The 19,526-nt window shown below is 42.2% G+C and overlaps 1 protein-coding gene across 5 annotated transcripts in view; it reads right to left on the reverse strand.

Moving 5' to 3' along the window:
* Positions 1-1,853: 1,853 nt before the first annotated feature.
* THRAP3 (thyroid hormone receptor associated protein 3) overlaps positions 1,854-19,526 on the reverse strand; it is a 176,551-nt gene continuing 158,878 nt past the window's right edge. For 4 of the 5 annotated variants that reach the window (XM_033953670.1, XM_033953669.1, XM_033953672.1 and 1 more), the window contains one exon: positions 1,854-2,656. In XM_033953670.1, coding sequence (XP_033809561.1) covers positions 2,435-2,656 — 222 coding nt within the window. In that variant the 3' untranslated portion in view covers positions 1,854-2,434. Of the gene's footprint in view, positions 2,657-5,441; positions 5,484-19,526 lie in introns of those variants that run through there. The other variant, XM_033953674.1, reaches the window with a different exon arrangement.

Below are 19,526 nucleotides of genomic sequence, written 5' to 3' on the forward strand. Positions count from 1 at the left end.
ACATGGTTGACTGGCCAGGTAACTACACGTGTTCAGCTCTATGTTGTCACTGTTTACTTAAGCCAATTAATCAAATTACTTCTAAATTCAAGGCACATTAAAAAGCTTTGATTGGATACTGATGTCATATCCACATATTACCTTTTTCTTCCTAGTCATTTCCACCTTTACAATTCTGATAGAACTTGAAGTAGATTAGAAAGCTCAGAGCTGCTCAGGAATTCATCAGAAAGCACCCTACCTTGTCAGTGAAAATCAAGCACCTTCTTCATTCAGGCACGATATTCAAGAAGTACAACTTCTTGTTTATCTGTCATCTCTAGATTTTATAAGATACCGTCTCAATTTGACAATAACAATTGATCAATTTGTAGGCAAATATGTGCCAGTTTCATTTTTATGGCAGAGGCTGGTGGCACCTATCGTCATTTTTGATAGTTCAAACTAAAAAGACAACCCCATTGAAACTTTTTTGCTTTCCTTAAGCAAAAAAAAACTTGTAGGCAGTGCCTAAAGTAAATTTGCAACAAGGGGACTGAAGGCATCTCCCTGTTTATTTTTTACGTCACCAGGAAAGTGAAAGCTTTGTTGACGTTCTAGGGTTATCTAGCCTCTAAACCAGTTTCAGACAGGCATATGGCAGCATTAATCAGCGGCTGAAAACAAGATGGCAATATTAAACTTCTCTTAGACAGAAAGGCCCTCTAGAACGATGACTTGGCACTACTGTTTTATCTCAGGTGCTCAGTCAGAATTACAAGTCATTGTAACTTAGTGTTTTTCGACACATGAGTAACATCAGTGCTTAGCATCAGCTCCAGATTCAACTCTGCAACGCTCACAAAGAAGGGTGATTGCAATCATTTCACATTCTTTCTTACCCCACTCCAAATTTTGATGGCTATTTGTTTTTGTAAACTCCTGTTTATTTTGGTTATGCCCCTTACCCAGATTTTCTGCAGGCCTTCATGCATAATCTCAAAGTGTCTCTCCTGGTGACAGTTAATCCTACATAAGTAATCTCTTTGGCTGATCAGTGATTTCCAAATAATATCAATTCAGTTTCCATTAAAATATGTCTTATTAGAGAAGGGAGGAAAGAGAATAGTTAAGCTGGAACCCATTGGCAGAGGTTGTGGTAAGAGTAGATAACATAGCTGGCTTTAAGAAGGGTTTGGACAATTTCATGGAGGCAAAGTCCATAGTCTGTTATTGAGAAAGACATGGGGGAAGCCACTGCTTGCCCTGGATCGGTAGCATGGGATGTTGCTACTCTTTGGGTTCTGGTCAGGTACTAGTGACCTGGATTGGCCACCGTGATAACAGGCTACTGGGCTTGATGGACCATTGGTCTGACCCAGTAAGGTTATTCTTATATTCTTATGATCTAGATTTCTATAATTAGGCCAAATAGCATAGCCAGAGCCAGGAAGATAGCGACTCATCAATGAAACATTGTACTAAGTACTTGAGGTGTCCTCTGCACAAAACTCAAATTCCTTTTTGTGTGATTTTTTGTTGATGGGGTTTTTTTTTTTAAATTTAGTGGCAGTTTGAAATCCTCACAAGAAAATATGTACTGGAAGGAACGCTGACACCCTTAGTATGCAGAAGTGAGATTTTCTGATTGTAAAAATCAACAAAATCTACCATGTTTTTCTTCAATGCTAATCACCAAACATGGCAGCTCATTTGCTAAAGCTATGTGCAAAATTCCCAGCATACAAACTGCAATACCTTTATATAATACAGAATAAAAGTATAATATGAACTGAAGTTGAAGCAAAGAAAGTCCCATCTATCCCCGAATTGGAAGAATGTTCAACAGAATTAATCAGAGCAAGCTGATCATACCAGAGTGACATTTAAACGTTTATTGGAACGTGCTTTAGGTTATAAAGGATTGAAAATTGTTCTAAAAATTATATTATCTGTGTGGTAAATAGGTGATCGGACATATGACAAGTTTAAAATAAGTATACCACAGATTTAAAAAATAGAATACATAAACTGGATAGAAGGAAAAAAAATTACTGAAATTAGCAAAATTAATTCTGACATCTCAAATTCACAAATAAACCCAAAAGTTAGAATAATCATTTTCCAATAGAACACAAACATAAATCAAGATTTTTTTTATCCTGTAGTCAAAATTACTACAGTCAGAAATACAATAATTCACCAACGCATGAAATCATCCAGTCTCTATATTAGAGATCATTGTTCAGAGATGGGGTTGGTGTGAACACAAATGACACCAGTTCAGTCTTTCGCTGATTGAGGTGCAGCTTAAAAAAAAAAGTAAAATAGAAATAAAAAGTTGTTTGCTTCACATAATTTTCTGACAAAAGTCTCTTGTCCTTGTTGAAAAAGGACATTTGAGGCTCAGCACAGTGCTGTGTTGCTGGTCTTCAGAGCAAGGCAGCCTTGGTGCTTATTCTACTGTGGCCAGTGTGTTCTCTTTCTCTTCCCTGGTTTCTGCGCCACTTTCTTCATCCTCAATTTCACCCTCCTCTCCGCTAAACTTATCATGTGCCCATTTGGGGCTAGTACCAGGTTTCCGGTATAAGAAGCGGCCTCGACCCCGGGGGAATGCACCACGGCCTCGTCCGCGGTTCACCCACTTCTCTTCGTTCTCGCCCTCCCTGTCGTCATGCTATAAAGAAAAGAATAAGAGGAGGAAAAGCCTGGAGGTGAGATGAGGGAAAACAGAATGCTGACAAGTGCTACAAGCCAGACAGCAAATTTCGGCATAAAAATCACTGACGACTTCATTATAATCAATGTCTAAGACTGGAAGCTTACGCTCAGTTTCAAGATGGAACTGAAAAGAAAAACTCTTTTTTATCTTTCATGAATGGTGTAATCATTTACTCTCCTTTCAGAAGCATTGTAGAAGTTAGTAGTATTGCTTTCAACTGCGAATAAGAAACTTTTCTTTGTACAGAGTGTGTACCCCGCACACAATGCAATAAAAGAAGAATGTCCTTCCATTTCCAGAGGATAGAGAGATATGTGCAGTGTTGCTTCATCTGATCATGCTGCTATTACAGAAGCTGGGGAGGGGAGCCAGGTCAGCAGTCAATGATCATGAAAGGTGCTGTGGAATATTAAGAACTGAAAGCTGACTGCTTTAGACATTGAAGGACTGGCTCACAGAATAAAGCAGCCACAAAACACCATGCTGGTGCACTACTGCATCAGCAGAGTAGGTGGCACAGATGACATGAGCCCTCTGGGAAATTTAGTCTCTGAAATCACCTCTTTTCTAAGAAGTGTTGGTAGTAATGGGGAAAAGGATGAAGCATACACACATTTGAAAACTATGAGGCAAGTATTTATGTACAGATGGAAAAAACCCCAGACATTGTCCTAGCAGCAGAAAAACATCTGATGGCTATTAACGAAGAGTGACAAGTCTTAACTAACACACTAGATTTACCTTCCATCCTGTCATTGACTTGTACAATCAAGTAACTTTGAAGTTGTATGATTTCAAAGTCATGTTATGCAATAAAGAGTAAATGATGCAGAGGATTTGGGCTTTAGGAATAAGCATAAATAATTAAGTTAGATTAATTAGGCTTGACAATTTTAGCAGAAGTGATGAGGCCTTAAACTCAGTAAAGCAAGCAGCAGAGGTTAATGAGACAAAGTTGCTTACCTAAAGTATGTGTTCTCTGAAGATAGCAGTTTAACGTGAATGATAACATTTGACTGAGTCAATACAGAATGCATTTTCAGAGCTTTCTCGTGAAGAGTTTCCTTTGGCATGAACAAGATTTCCTGTACTGTGTGCAATGAAACTAATAATCTGAACTCCTGAAGGGGAAAAGGGAAGGTGTATGTATAACTGGTGAACCTACCCCATGTCTAGAATATGTTTGTTAATGTTATAACTGATCCCAATCTTACTGTAAGACACAATGATTCCTTGTAGAAAATTGTGGGATATAAGAAATGGTATGGTATGAATTGTTGTCTTCAAAGGACACCTTTTACAGGCAGGCAACTTTTTCTCCACAGACAAGCAGTTCACTGTAGTCACATATACAGGATACCTTAAGGGTCATCGTTTAACATAAAAGGGGAATAAGAACACCAATAGGAAAGAAAAGAACTGTTTATAGTGTTTCAAATAACTCCCACTGAAGAATGATCTATAATTTGGCAGCTAAGATTTAATGCTAAAAAAAAAAATAAAGGGTCATGCATTTGGGCTGCAAAGACCAGGGACAGGTACAGCACAAGGAAGGAGTAGCCTAGTAGTTAGAGCTGCTGTCTCAGCACCCTGAGATTGCAAGTTCGATCCCAGTGCTGCTCCTTGTGACCCTGGCCCAAGTCACTTAATCCTCCATTGTCCCTGGTACCAGTTACATTATGAGCCAGTGGGGACATATAGGGAAAATACTTAAGAGTACCTAATTACTATTCAATGTACTGTAAACTGCTTTGGGTGAACTTCTTCATGAAAAACAAAGTTAATAAATCCCAACAGATTTAAAAAAAAAAAAAAAGAAGGGGATGAAGCACTTTGGTGCACAGGAGAGAGGGATCCGAGGTGATCATCTCTCAGGATTTCTCGGTGGCCACAGGTACAAAAGATGATAGCAAAAACCAGCAGAATGCTTGGATACATAGGGAAAGGAATGGCCAACAGGAAAAAAAAGATGATAACACTTCCATGTAAGTCTCTGGTTAGACCTCATTTAGAGCAATGTGTACAACTGTGACAACCACACCTTCAAAAAATACAACAGAATGGTGTCAGTCCAAATGGCAGCAATTAAATGATCAATGGTCTCTGCCATAAAGCATTTAGAGACAAAGATTTTGAATGAGAAGCAGGAGAGGAGGGATATAACAGACATTTCAATTCCTTAATAAGAGACTGTAGAATAGAGTGCCAAAACATGATATGTCAGAAGACTCCATCCAAACAAGAGTACTATGTAAACATGTGCACTGAAGTCCATTATGCTGCTGACCTCAAAATCAGCTGATCTCAGATAGACCACCATTGTAGCCAAGGTCTTGATATTATTGGCTTTGACATCCCCTTTGCAGACCAAACCAAACTGGGTATAATTTATTTTATTTTAAAATTTCTTTCCTGCCTAACACCTAGGCGAGTTACAACTAACATACACAGTTCATTTACAGGAAAGACAAACTATATGCATTAAAACATAATACCCTTTCTTCTCAGCTATAATTGAATTTTGACATTAAGAAAGAAGGATGAAATGTTATGATATACTGTATATGAAACTGGTTTTTAAATTTTTTGTATGTTTGTTGCTTGAGAATTATGTATGTTTTTATTGTAACCCGCCTAGGTGTTAGGCGGGTGAAACATTTTTCTCAATTTAAAATGTTTAACATTTTTGCATAAGTGAAGAAAATGTAGTCTGTTATCCAACTGCATAGTTCTCCTGGAAACAGCAATTCCAAGCTTAAGGCATCCCACATTGCCCTTCAACCTGAAAATGAATAGGGATAGACTTTGCTATAGTCTGTACAAAATCAGGTCAGATCCTTGGTTAGAAACATACTCCTCGCCTTTGTGGAAGAGGGATACAAGAGGGACTTCAACTAAGACTAAGTTTGCAAAAATTTGGACATTTTCTCAAGTTGTTTTACAATAGTAACACAGTGGATGACCAACAAGGAATGTAGTTATGAAATAAGTATACTAGATTCTGATTTCTTTTTGCCATTTTCAGGACACAGACTATATAGAAGCTTGCCTGGCATTGTCCTTACGTTCCAACTACTGGAGTTGCCATCAAAGCCCTCACTAGGACATCCTAGTAAGACTCATCAAGCAGTTGTGGACACTGTAGAGCAGGCTTGTCCAACCTTTTCCATCAGGGGCCACATTTGATAGTGTATTTTGAAACATTTGGAGGGCCAGAACATGAACCCATGCTCTCATTCTGGAGATCACACTCATGTAATCACTGACAACACAGAAATACGGTGATACTTTTTACTGGACTAACTTATTACATATTAAACTAGTTTTCAAATGCCAAAACCTCCTTCCTTAAATCAGGACAAGCACATCACTGTATAACAACACTGAGAGGAGTTTGGGCATCTGAAAGCTTGTCAAAAAATGTATTTAGTGCATAAATAGGTGTTACGTTATTTTCCATTTTTTCTTTTTAAAGTGGATTAACACACCTACCACATTACTTCATCCTAAATCTGTGCTCCTAGTATGTAGCATTGCTCCTGTCTTTCTTTCTCTTTCCCCCCTCTCCTCCTGCACCATTCACCATTACTCCATCTCGTTCTCTCTCTCCTACCACATCTAGCATTGCCCCCGTTTTGCTCTCTCCCCATCCATCATCTCCTCTGCCCCCATCATCCAGCACAACCCCATGTCTCTCTGCCCCTTCCCCACTGAATCATTCAACATCCCCCCTATCTCTCTTCCCCCATACAGCATTGCCTCTCTATCTGTCCTTCCTCCTACGCTGCATTTCCCCTCTATCCAGCCCAGTAGCATAGCCAGACCTCAATGTTTGGGTGGACTGGATGGGCACAATTCACTCATTTCTTCACTGCCTGCTAACCCTAACCCCTTCATCAAGCAGTAAAAATGAACCCTGGGCTCTGTCAGTTGAGGAGTCCCCCTCAGAAGTAGTCTCACTCCCACAGCAGTCAAGAGCATGTTTCCAGTCACCAATACCGGTACTGCACCTCCCATGCACACATGGGGGGCTAATGGAAATTAGGTTTTTACCTTTGATAATCTTCTTTCAGTTAGTCCCTGTAGGATTCCATACTCTAGGTCAGGGGTGTTAAAGTCCCTCCTCGAGGGCCACAATCCAGTCGGGTTTTCTGCTTTGTATACTGCCTACTATACAAAGCAGTACACAGAACTGCACCCACCCGCCTAAATAGGAACCTCTCATCCAGGCAAAGGAGAACCCAGTCCCCATTCTCCTACCCCCCTTTCAAGGGAACTCGGCGCAAAAAGATGTACGACCACCTACTAGCAACACAGGCAGCAAAATTGGACCCCTATATCTCCAACCTGCTCACAGCAACAACTGACTTCAAAACGTTCCAAAAAGAAATCAAAACCCTGCTATTCAAAAAATTTATCCAGATAGTTTAACCCCCTTCTCCTCCCCTCTTGCAATCTCCCTCCACTCACCCTCTCTACCTGCATTATCCCCCTAAGACTCAACAATGTAACAGTTTCTACTCATTAACATCCTCGTAATCTTCCAGCTTCATCTGACACTTTTCCTATTCTCTCTACCTATCTGGTACAATCTTCTCAAAACTTTATTATGAACCAGCTCCTTAATTGTATAATGTAACCAGCTCCTTAATTGTAACTTTTTCCTGGAAATGTCCAGTTCTCTTAATTGTAACTTTTGTTCCTGGAAATGTCCAGTTATCTTCTGATGTAATCCGCTTAGAACTGCAAGGTACAGGCGGAATAGAAGTCAGTAATGTAATGTAATGTTTTCAGGATTTCCCCAATGAATATGCATAAGATCTATTAGCATACAATGAAAGCAGTGCATGCAAATAGATCTCATGCATATTCATTGGGGAAATCCTGAAAACCCAACTGGATTGCGGCCCTCAAGGAGGGACTTTGACACCCCTGCTCTAGGTGTTCAATCCTTTCCCGCAATCTGGGAGTTGCAGAAATCCAAACACTTTTCTGAGCATGTGCTCCTCCTATCTTAGAGATAGAGTCAGAGCCCCCAACAGTTCAGTCCCAAAGTCAAGCAACCATATTGGAACTAATCCATAACAAATATAGGGGCACGGGGGAACCTCCCCAGCAACATAAACAATTTCTGTTATGGTCTGCTCTGCAAAATATAAAAACAAGTAATAAACAGGCAAAAGGCAACACAGAAAAAGAAAACATTAAGGAACAATGCAGAACTAACCTATATGCAATAAGCACTCACACGAAACAGCCATTGGCAAGATGCATACTCACAATATCTTTGTAAATGACCTGGAAGAAGAAACGACCAGTGTTATCATCAAGTTTGCAGATGACACAAAGCTATGCCGGGCAATCAGATCACAAAAAGACAGCGAGGAACTCTAGAGAGATTTGAAGCAATTTGAGAGATGGGCAGAAAATTGGCAGATGAGTTTTAATGTAGAAAAATGCAAAGTGATGCACCTGGGCAGCAAAAACAAGGAGCATGAGTATAAACTGTTAGGTATAACATTGGGGAAGAGCGAACAAGAGAAAGACCTGGGGGTACTGATAGATAGGATCCTGAAGCCGTCGGCTCAATGCGCAGCGGCGGCAAAGAAAGCAAACAGGATGTTAGGCATGATAAAGAAGGGAATCACGAGTAGATCAAGAGAGGTCATAATGCCGCTCTATAGAGAAATGGTCAGACCACACTTGGAATACTGTGTCAAACACTGGTCTCCATACCTGAAGAAGAATATAACACTGCTGGAGAGGGTGCAGAGGTGAGCGACGAAGCTAGTAAAAGGTATGGAGAACTTGAGCTACAAAGATCGCCTCAGAAAACTGGGATTATTCACCCTTGAAAAGAGAAGACTGAGAGGGGATCTGATAGAGACTTTTAAATTGCTAAAAGAAATCGACAAAATGGAGCAAGCTCACTCACCAGCAGGGGGAAAGGATGGTGAGCAAGAAACAGCGTTATTCACATTGGCAAATGCGACCCAGAATCAGACCAGAGGTCATGGCCTGAAGCTGAGAGGGGACACGGCCAGGACAAATGTCAGAAAGTTCTGCTTCACACAGCGAGTGGTGAACGCCTGGAACTCTCTCCCGAAAGAGATGGTGGAGGAAACCACCATTCTAGGATTTAAGGGAAAATTGGACACACATCTTCTTGCAGGACACATTGAGGGATATGAGTGACTAATGTATTCGCCAGGGTACGCCTGGCTGAGCCGCCGCGTGTGCGAATCGCCGGACTGGATGGACCCCAGGTCTGATCCGGTGTAGGTATTTCTTATGTTCTTAGAAGAGCGAACTCTCCACAGGATCTGTCAACTGGCTGGAAGCCTGTAAAAACAACCGAGGTAGAAAGAGAGCAAACTATTCTGAACAACTGAGCTTACAAAGAGAGGGCAGGTCGTATGGAATTCTACAGGGACTAACAGAAAGAAGATCATCGAAGGTAAAAACCTAATCTTCCATTCTGTTACATCCCTTCCGGATTCCATATGCTAGGCAGCATTTAGGGAGGGACAGGAAAACCTGCCCACAACACCAAGGTCCCAAAAGCGGCATCAGCACGAGCCACTAAATCCACTCGGTAAAACCAGGTAAAGGTATGAAGAGAGGATCAAGTAGCTGCCCTGAAAATTTCATCTGGATAAGTCACTCGAGACTCCTCCCACAAGGCAGCAATACTTCTAGTTGAATGGGCCATAAGAGAAACTGGCGGCTGCTTACTGAGAGACAGCAGCTATGATCATGTGCATGGTTTCTATTCGGAAATGAGGAATCCGCAAGAAGCGAGTGATTGACTTGAGGTCCACAATGGGTCTCCAGTTCTCCAAGCAGTCCACGGGCATGATGAAGTATAAAGAGTATTTGCCTAAGCCCAATTCGTTTTCTGGAACAGGCTCTACTGCTTGGATGTCCAAGAAACGCTGCAGGGTAGCACAAACCTCTGACCCCTTTTCCGTCCGACCTGCTGGAGAGTCCAGAAACATTTCCAGAGGCAGACAATAGAAATCTATCTTGTGCCTCTCCCAAATGATGTCTAGAACCCACTGATATGAGGATATGCGAGTCCACTCCTGGTAAAACTAAAAAGGCTGGTTCCCAAAACGAGAGAGCCCCGCCTGACCTCTGGTATCATTGGAGCTTTTTAGGGGCAGCAGCGGCTTGGGGTCCGGATGCCCGAGGACGTCTTGAATTGGGAGTGCTGTAACAGGGACGGTATCCCTGGTTATATCATTGGGGGTAAGAAATGTGATTGGGTGGGTGGGTGGATGTCTGAGGGATGCCGGATTGCGGCGGAGAGGGGGTGCGATGTGAGCGGGGGGGTGTCGCCTGATCGCGTGGGGGGGGGGGGCGAAACGAGCCATGGGGATGGCGGATCACGCGGGAGTGGGCCTTCATGAGTGGGGGGAGCAATGCCGGTTCTTGGGGGGGGGAAGCAGCACCGCTGGCCTCGGGGGGGGGGAGGGTAGGAATGTATCAAAGCGAGTTTCCATTATTTCCTATAGGGAAACTCGCTTTGATATACGAGTATTTTGGTTTACGAGCAAGCTTCTGGAACGAATTATGCTCGTAAACCAAGGTACCACTGTATATATATGTATATATATATATATTTATAATATTGTAAACTGTTTAGTTATCCATTGGTAGACAGTATATCAAGTGAAAAATAAACTTGGAAACTTTGCTGACTGCTGTGGGGATGAGACTACTCAGGGGACTACAAAGAGGAATATTCAGCTGGCAGGGCCCAGAGATCTCCACCAGCTACACTAACCATGTGCTTCACCACTGGGTAGGCCCTGGCCCACTCGTGGCTATGCCACTGTTCCAACCCATCCAGCATTGCCTGCTTCTCTTCCCCATCTTTCTCTCTCTTCCCTCTCCCAATCTAGAATGCAGGCAGATAGGGAAAATACAACTTCTGTACCCTATTTTCCTCAAAACCAGCCCTAAGCAAAAGAAGAAAGCCATTAGCTCAGGGCTTCCCAAACCTGTCCCGATTCCCCACAGCCAGTTGGGTTTTCAGGAAATCCATAATAATTATGCATGAAAAAAATGCACACATTGAAGACAATGTATGCAAATATCTCATGCAGAATCACAGTGTGGTTATCCTAAAGATCCAATTGGCCCTAGGGTTTTCCCAGGACAGATTTGGGGAGCCCTGTATTAATTCCAATATGAAAGGCCATAATGAGGCATACTCCTGTACATGCCCTGAGAAGTCTTCAAATCTTTGCTGGAAAGCTCTGAAAAATAAATTCCATGTTGGCATTCTTAAACAACTTCAACCAAGACTACTTGTCTTGAGAGAAACAATGTACAAATTGAGAGATGCAGTAAAATGGAGAAAATATGCTGAGTTTATCAACAAAGCGTGAAAAAGACAGCAAAATCTTGAGTCCAGATGCTTGAGTTTGTGCCATTCTTCCAGCAGGTGGAGACTGAGAAACTATCAAACTATGATGTCATAGCTTAAGAACTGTGCAGAGGCTTGGCCAGCCAGTATTTGAACAAAGAAGCAGCGGACAAGATGTTTTATTCCCCCACCTACCAAAGAAAAAGAACCTTACCACAGACAAGTATGAATCCTGAACCTTATCTTAATAATAAAATGCTAAGCGCGCATGCGCACTGCGTGTTCCCTGATCCCTCTTCTGTTGGGATGTGGCGGAACAAGTGCGCATGCGCGCCAGACAAGCTTCTCTGTTCTCCACCTCACAATACGGCCCTACTGGCCAAAGTTTCTTTAGACGCTGCCGTGGCAAGGCAGTGCTAAGGCAGTGCGGAGCAGCGGCTACCGGGAGGCCGTGGCGGCTTGAGGCGAAAAGCGGTGCGGAGCGGTGGCTGCCGGCCGCTAGCACCCCCTGCCCTCTCCGTCACGGCCCAAATGAGACGTGGCAGTGCGAGGCCTGGAAGTCACCACTGCGGGATGTGACGCCTGCACGCTGCACACAGAAGAAAGCGCTGCGGCTCGCCTGGGCGGACATGTTGGTGGTGGCGGATGTGGAAGAGGGAATGGGAGCAGACACCAACTCCCTGCGACCCGGCAGAGGCCCCACACCAGAGTGAACTCACGCTGCCACCCAGAACTCCCCCACCTCTGCTGACCCTTGCCCCTGCCTGTCCCACAGGGCACCCCTGGCAATCCTGGCCCACAATAGTCGGCCCAGACCCAAGGCAGAGGAGACCCTGGAACACCAACAATGCAATAGGTACTCTAATGATGCTGGATGGGGTGAAAAAGGTGGAAATAGGAAAGGTAAAAGGGGAAATGGGAATATTGGTAGGTAAAAAAAGGGAGAAGGGCTACTGATGGACAGGGGGAGCAGGGAAGGGGTACTGCTGGACAGGGGGAGGTAAAAGGAAGAGAAAAGGGCTACTGCTGGACAGGGGGAGCAGGAAAGGGGTTCTGATGGACAGAGGGGAGGTAAAAGCCCCAGGTACGTTAGATAAGATTGTGAGCCCACCGGGACAGACAGGGAAAATGCTTGAGTACCTGATTGTAAAACCGCTTAGATAACCTTGATAGGCGGTATATAAAATCCTAATAAAACTTGGAAACTTAGAAGGGCTACTGCTGGACAGGGGGGAGACACAGAAAGAAAAGACAGAAAGAAAGGGGGGCAGGGAGAAAGAAAGAAAGACACACATACAGAAAGAAAAGCCTAAGTCTACACATCTATTCTAGCACCCGTTAATGTAACGGGCTAAAAAAATTAGTAAGCATATAATATATAGTATTTTTTTGTTAGAAGCAACAACAAAAAAAACCAACCCAGATCCATAAGCAAAAAAGAAAATATATACTATTGAATATTAACTACGGGTAACTTCTAGACTGATCAGGAGGGACTCAAGGGAGGAAAATTAGCAGGTTAGACCCAATTTTACCTTCCAGGCCAGTCCAGATACAGTGAATTATATAGGATAGGACCTTGCAACCCCCCACCTTCAAAACCTTGACCTCAAGAACTGTCATCTTTTGTCTGCAAATCCAATCTTTGTAATGGGAGACAAAGTAATGCATAGAAGCCTGAGTTGCTGCTTTACAAATTTCATGAGGTGGAATTGAAGAATTTTCCACCCAAGAAGTGAACTGATGTCTAGTAAAGTGACCTTTTATAAACTGAAGTAATTGGACACCCATGGAGAATATACAGTCATGTGAAAAAAATTAGGGCACCCCATGAAATATTCAGTTATTTCTTAAGAAATATTCACATATCGATGTCAAATCTTTTTTTTATTTATCTTTGGAAAAGAAAGTGATGTAATTGCAGGTAAACAACAAAATAATTCCTTGATTTACTTATGAAACAAAAGATATCCACAAAAATGTGTATTCTGAGAAATAAATTAGGGCACCCTACATCCTAATAGCTAGTGTTACCCCCTTTGGCTGAAATAACTGCAGTGAGACACTTCTTGTAGCCATCTACCAGTCTCTGACATTGGTCTGAGGAAAGTTTGACACACCCCTCAATGCAGAATTCTTTCAGCTGTGAGATGTTTGAGGGGTTTTTGATATGTACAGCCCATAGCATCTCAATGGGATTAAGATCAGGGCTTTGACTCATCCACTCCAGGACTCTCCATTTCTTAGTTTTCAGTCAGTCCTTGGGTGTATTTACTGGTATGTTTTGGGTCATTGTCGTGTTGCAGGGTCCAATTCCGCTTTAGCTTTTTCTTACAGATGGTCTCATGTTCCTCAAGCACCTTCTAGATACACGGTAGAATTCAGGGTGGATTCTATGACGGTGAGCTGGCCAGGTCCTACTGCAGCAAAGCATCCCCAAACCATGACACTTTCAGCCTTCACAGTTGGTATGAGGCTCTATTCCTGGAATGCTGTATTTGGTGTACGCCAAACATGTCCTCTTTTCTGGTGTCCAAATTATTCAATTTTAGACTCATCTGTCCATAGAACATTATTCCAGAAGTCCTGGTGTTTGTCTATGTTCTCTCTGGCAAACTTCAGTCTAGCCTTGATGTTTCTCTTAGAGAGCACAACTTTCCTCCTTACATACCTCCCATGCAAGTTAAATTTGTACAGTCTCTTTCCGACTGTAGGAGGCATGCACTTTCACTTCAACAGTAGCAAGAGCCTGCTGTAGGTCCCGTGATGACATTTTAGGGTTTTTGGAGACTTCTTTTTAGCATCTTGTGGTCTGCTCTGGGGGTCAACTTGCTTGGATGGCCAGACCTGGGAATGTTGGCAGTTGTTTGGAAAGTCCTCTACTTGTACACTATTTTCCGGACCGTGGATTGGCTAATGTCAAATTATTTTGAGATCTTTTTAAATCCCTTACCAGACTTATAAGCTGCTACAATCATCTTTCTGAACATCTCAAGACAGCTCTTTTGATCTCACCATGGTGTTAACTTTCACCGCAGCAGTCATGAGCACACCAAACTAAATCTGTGAGGTCTAAGCAGTGCAAACCTCCTCCAAATGATGACTAATGATGTTCTAATCATGTGCACCTGATGTGATACACCTGTGTGTGATTTGAGCCACTTTATTTTTTTGTAATTCTTTATTAATTTTGAAATAATACAAAGTGCAATATAATATATAAACAAATGATACAATAGAACAGCACTTTATCTCAAAAAGATGATGTAAGTATATTTCCCTCACCCCTTCCTCCACTCCCGGGATGTGTGTGAACTTCCTTTTAGAAATTAAAGGCTTATACTATTGATCATTTTTTATAAATGTTGCCAATGGGCCCCAAGTCTCATTAAATTTTTTATAGTGTCCCATCTATTCCGAATTCATTCGCTCAAATCTATAAACTTGGCACAGGGTTTCCACCAGAAATTAAAATTCAGCCTATCCCAGTTTTTCCAATTTTTTGTAATTAACTGCATTGCAATCCCTGTCATAATGAGAAGTAATCTGTTCTGACTTGCACTAATTGGACTCTTAGTTTGTAATAAGGTCCCGAATAAAACAATGTCATATGACAATGGGATAGAGATTTCCAGTATCCTATTAATTTTCCCCCAAATAGACTTCCAGAAATTGAGTATCAAGGGACAATAGAACAACAAGTGATCCAGTGTCCCTACTTCAAGATGACAGTGCCAGCATCTATTAAACTATCCAACTTTTGCAAATGAACAGGGGTCCAAAAGATTCAATATAACAGAAAAAACCAGGTTTGTCGCATAAATGCTGACGGTGTACATCTCAACCTCCAAGTCTAAATCCTTGGCCACTGAGTAGCAGAAATCTGCTGCTTTGTCTCAATGCTCCAAATATCTTTTAAGCTTGTTTTTGGTTTTTTGTTCAAATATTCAGATATTAATTTGTACCACTTGGCAGCCTGATGCCGTTGCAATTATGTCTGGAAACATAAGGCCGGCAAGCTATACTGATTTTTTAAATTTCGCCAATCAGGGAACCCCTTCTGAATGGCCTGCTTCAACTGCAAACATTTATAAGCTTGAGACTTTGAGATACCGAATGATTGTTGCAGTTGTAAGAAATTTAGCATTTTCCCATTAGAGATCACATCATCTAAAGTACGAATGCCTGTGGGGGGTATCCTAATTTATTCCTCAATTAGAATATACGTTTTGTGGATATCTTTTGTTTCATGAGTAAATCAAGGAAACTTTTTGTTGTTTACCTGCAATTACATCACTTTCTTTTCCAGAGATAAATAAAAAAAAGATTTGACATTGATATGTGAACATTTCTTAAGAACTAAATATTTCATGGAATGTCCTAATTTTTTCACATGACTAAATTGATGAAATCGCATTCATAATCTAGCAAGCTACAATGGCTTTAGATGCTGTTTCCTCCTTAAAGCTTCATCCAATCAAAACAAACTTATCTGTTTTCCTTTTCTCATCCATTCTTCCACTTAGCCCACATCAACTTATACAAGACTTCTCTCTCCCTTAAAAATAGAGAAATGGACTGGCTTAACCCTTTATTTGGCATTGTTGCTCAGATGGCTCTTATGGGAGATCTATATCTCCAAATGCCTGTTACTTGGCACTGTTGCTCTCATTCAACATCAAGTTACATAAAGCAGCCATTTCACATCTGTTAATTAAAGGGTTAAATGAAAAGTGGAAATTGCTTTAGGAATATAGGGATGGCTCTGGTTGAGTCACTATTATTGGAAAAAAAAGCCCCCAAGAAAAGTTCCCCATAGGACAAAGCTTGCAACTCTGAAATGTGTTGAGCAGAGCAAAGAGAAAAATGGGAGTGGGATAGGGATAAACTCTCGCTTTGCATTAGTCCTCTGAAACAAGTTAATACTGCTATCTATACCTTCAAAGAAGCAAGAGCCAATCCATTATCCAGTCCATCCTGCAAAAAAATCCAAAAATGTCTGAAAAGGATTACCGGAAAGGAACTAGGCCCTTTTTTGCACATCAACCTTCAAAGATCCTCCTATCCTAACATAAGCCAAAGAAGCAGACTTCTTTCTGGAAGATAAAAAGATCAAGATATTCTTCCTGAGTAATCTTTGTTTCTTAACTACACCCTCTCATGAGCCATGGAGACACATCCTGCCTGCTATCTCTGTACCAAGGCCTCCTGGGCCAGTTTGGAGTCATGAGAATTAAATTTATTTATTTGCTCAATTATTTAGCCCGTCCTCCCAAAGGAGCCCAGAACAGGTTACAAAGTACACTCACAATATAATTGAGACAGGACAAAGATTACATAATTTACAATATAGACATGGCAAAAAATATATCCACTAAGAAGCTCTGGTGAGAGTAGGTGCGTTGACTCTGAATGGCATTTCTGGGTGTATATCCTTAAGGTGCTGGGTTTGTGAAGAGGAAGGCCTGCATATATCTATATCCACTGTAATACCCTGCCGCCCATGTAGAAAGACCTGTCCATGGCCAGGGTTGAATCAAAACACCTATCCCTGCCAACTTGGATCCTTTGTGCGACCAAAGAATGCTGGTACCTTCATATTCTGTGATGCTGCCATCAGATCTAGGATCATCAGGCCCCAGAGATGTACTGCTTGAGAAAAGGTCTCCATGAGATTCCATTCTCCCAGATCCACTGCTTTTTTGCTCAGCAAGTCTGCTTCCACATTTTCAATTCCTTCTACATGAACCACTGAAATGTCTTCCAGATTCTTTTTTGCCCTTTCCATCAACAGTTTTTCTTTTTTTTGCAACTTAGCAATTTCTTGTTCCTTCCTACTTACACATGCTACTGTTGTTACACTGTTTGACATAATTCTGGCTGCTTTGTGATATACTAGTTGATGGAACTCAGAGAGCAAGATGAATAACTCACATTTCCAGGTAACTTATCAACTACTGGGCTTCCTCTTGCAACCAACAACCATGAGTTCACCTCCACCCCTACCTCAAACCAATGAGGCCTGCATCTATTACTGAAATCAAGCCCAGCATCACCAGACTTTTTCCTTTGAGGAGATTATCATTTCAACCCACCAATCAAGACTTTTCTTGGTTTCCTGAGTCAATAACATCAGGCTGTAATCACGTAACTGAAGAGACCACTAAAATAGAAGACATCTTTGCAAGAGACATCTGCATTCTGGTCCATGACAGTAAATTCAGGGCCTTTGATGGCAACACCTGTTGGTAGTACCACACAATCGGTTTAAGTAGCCGAGTCATATTTCTGATCTTTCTCTAAGTGCCATCAACTCCCAAATATTCCACAGTCTGGGAAGGAATAATGTTGTTCATGAAAAAGTTCACTATCCAGCCTAAGTCCTCAGAATTTGAAATACTCCAGTAGTTATTGCTTCACTCTCTTCTTGGGACTGAACACCAATGAACCCATCATCTAAATAAGGTTGAACTAAAATCCACTTTGTGTAGGGCAGTGGTCACAATTACTATCATTTTTGTAAACATCCGAGGAGCTGTGGCAAGGCCAAATTGAAGAGTACAAAATTGAAAATGTTGACTTAATACTGCAAATTTGAGATACTGCTGACAAGACACCCTGATTTGGATGTAAAGATAGGCTTCCGTCAACTATAAGGAAGGAAGAAAGAAACTCCCCTTTCTGAACCCTACAATCATTTGACTCCAAGGTCTCCATTTGAATATGTGGTACCATAAAAACTTGTTGATCATTTTGGGATTTAGAATAGGCTGAAAAGTTGCTTCCTTCTTTGAAATACAAAGTAAACTGTACAATATCCAGTCCTTTCTTCCCAAGGTGGCATGAGAACCATCGCTTACAAATAAAAAGATTTTGTCAGGGTCTATTTGATTGCCGTTATCTTTAGACAAGAGAAATATGGGGATTCCAGAAAGCACAAATTCACGTGCATATCCATCACAAATTTAGTACCCAAAAATTTGGGATTTTTTTTGGTTCTACCTCTAATGGAGCAATGCCAGTCATCCCCCCACAGGAGCAATGTTCCCTCTAAGCTGTGCGGCTGTGCACCTCTTTTGAAGACCCTGCGCAGCAAGTTAAGTCTGCTGCACACCAGTAGTAGCACTTTCCCACCGCCATTCTAGCCGCTGCTTCTCTAAATGATCAGCAGCAGCGGCAAAACAGATTGCCTTACTCTCTCAGGAGGCTGCATTCACAGCCTCAGTCTGATCAGCAGCTGGCTCTACCCTGGAACTGGAAGAGGATGTCAGAGGGGCGTGACCAGCAGCCATGCAGACTGAGCTGCGAGTGTAGACCCAGGAAAATGAGGTGGGCTATTTTGCCGGTGCTGCTGCTCGTTTAGAAAAGCAGCAGTAGCAGTTGGGGTAGCCATGGGAGGGAGGAGGGGAAGTTGCAAGAAGCAGCAACCAGGGTAACGAGACAGATGTGAAGAAAGGGGGAGGTGAGAGAGAGGAAGACACAGATGCTTTATAGAAGAGGGGCAAAAAAGAGGGCAGATGGTGTGGGGAAGAGAGGTGGAAGGTGATGGAAGGGGGGAAGTAACGGGATATGCTGGATGAAAAAGGAGACACTGTATGGAAGGGGGAGAGAAAGAGAGGTGGCTGACGCTGGATGGAAGGGGAGACAGACAGGAGGAAGATATGGTTGAAAGAGGAGAGAGAAGGGGCAGATTCTGGCTGGAATAGGGGGAGAGAGGGCAGATGTTGGGGGATAGATAAGAGGGATATGATGCAAGGGAGAAGCAAAAGGAGAGATGCTGGTTGGAAAGATAAGGGGGCAGATGTACGGAAGGAAAGAGATACAGAGAGGAGGGAAATATTGATGGCAGGGGAAAGAGGGTGAAGCAGTATAGAAGGAGGAAGAGAGGCCTAAATGGAAGACAGGAGAGACAGGAAGGAGATGTGATGAAAGGGGGGGAGAGGTAGGTGAGAAAGAAGACACTGGATGGAAAGAGAGAGGGGGGGCTGATGCTGTATGGAAGGAGGAGAAATTAGGAGATACTGATGGAAAGGGAGAGGGGCAGATGCTTTATAGAAGGGGAGACAGAAGGCAAATACTGGATGGAAGAGAGAAAGGTGATGTGGGGAAGAGACAAATGGTAGGAAATGACAAAGGGAGAAAGGGAGATGCTAGATGGAAAGGAGAGAGAGACAAGAGAGTTTGCTGACATGGGATGGTAGACAGACAATATAAGGATGTATGGGGAAAGGGGGAGATGCTGCTGTATAGATGGGACCTCAGACTGAAAGGGTGTATATTCTCTTACCCCTCCTAACTCTCTTCACAATAAATAGTACAACGTTTATAGATCCTAAGATGTACTGCCTAGCACTCATACAAATTCATTCAGGCTATACTCACAGAACATTTAACTTGAACTACTGTGCTGTTTGGTCAATTGGCTGTATAGAAGGGAACAGATTCTGGATA

This window comes from Geotrypetes seraphini, chromosome 8, assembly GCF_902459505.1.
Source record: "Geotrypetes seraphini chromosome 8, aGeoSer1.1, whole genome shotgun sequence".
In the NCBI taxonomy this organism is placed as follows: domain Eukaryota; kingdom Metazoa; phylum Chordata; class Amphibia; order Gymnophiona; family Dermophiidae; genus Geotrypetes; species Geotrypetes seraphini.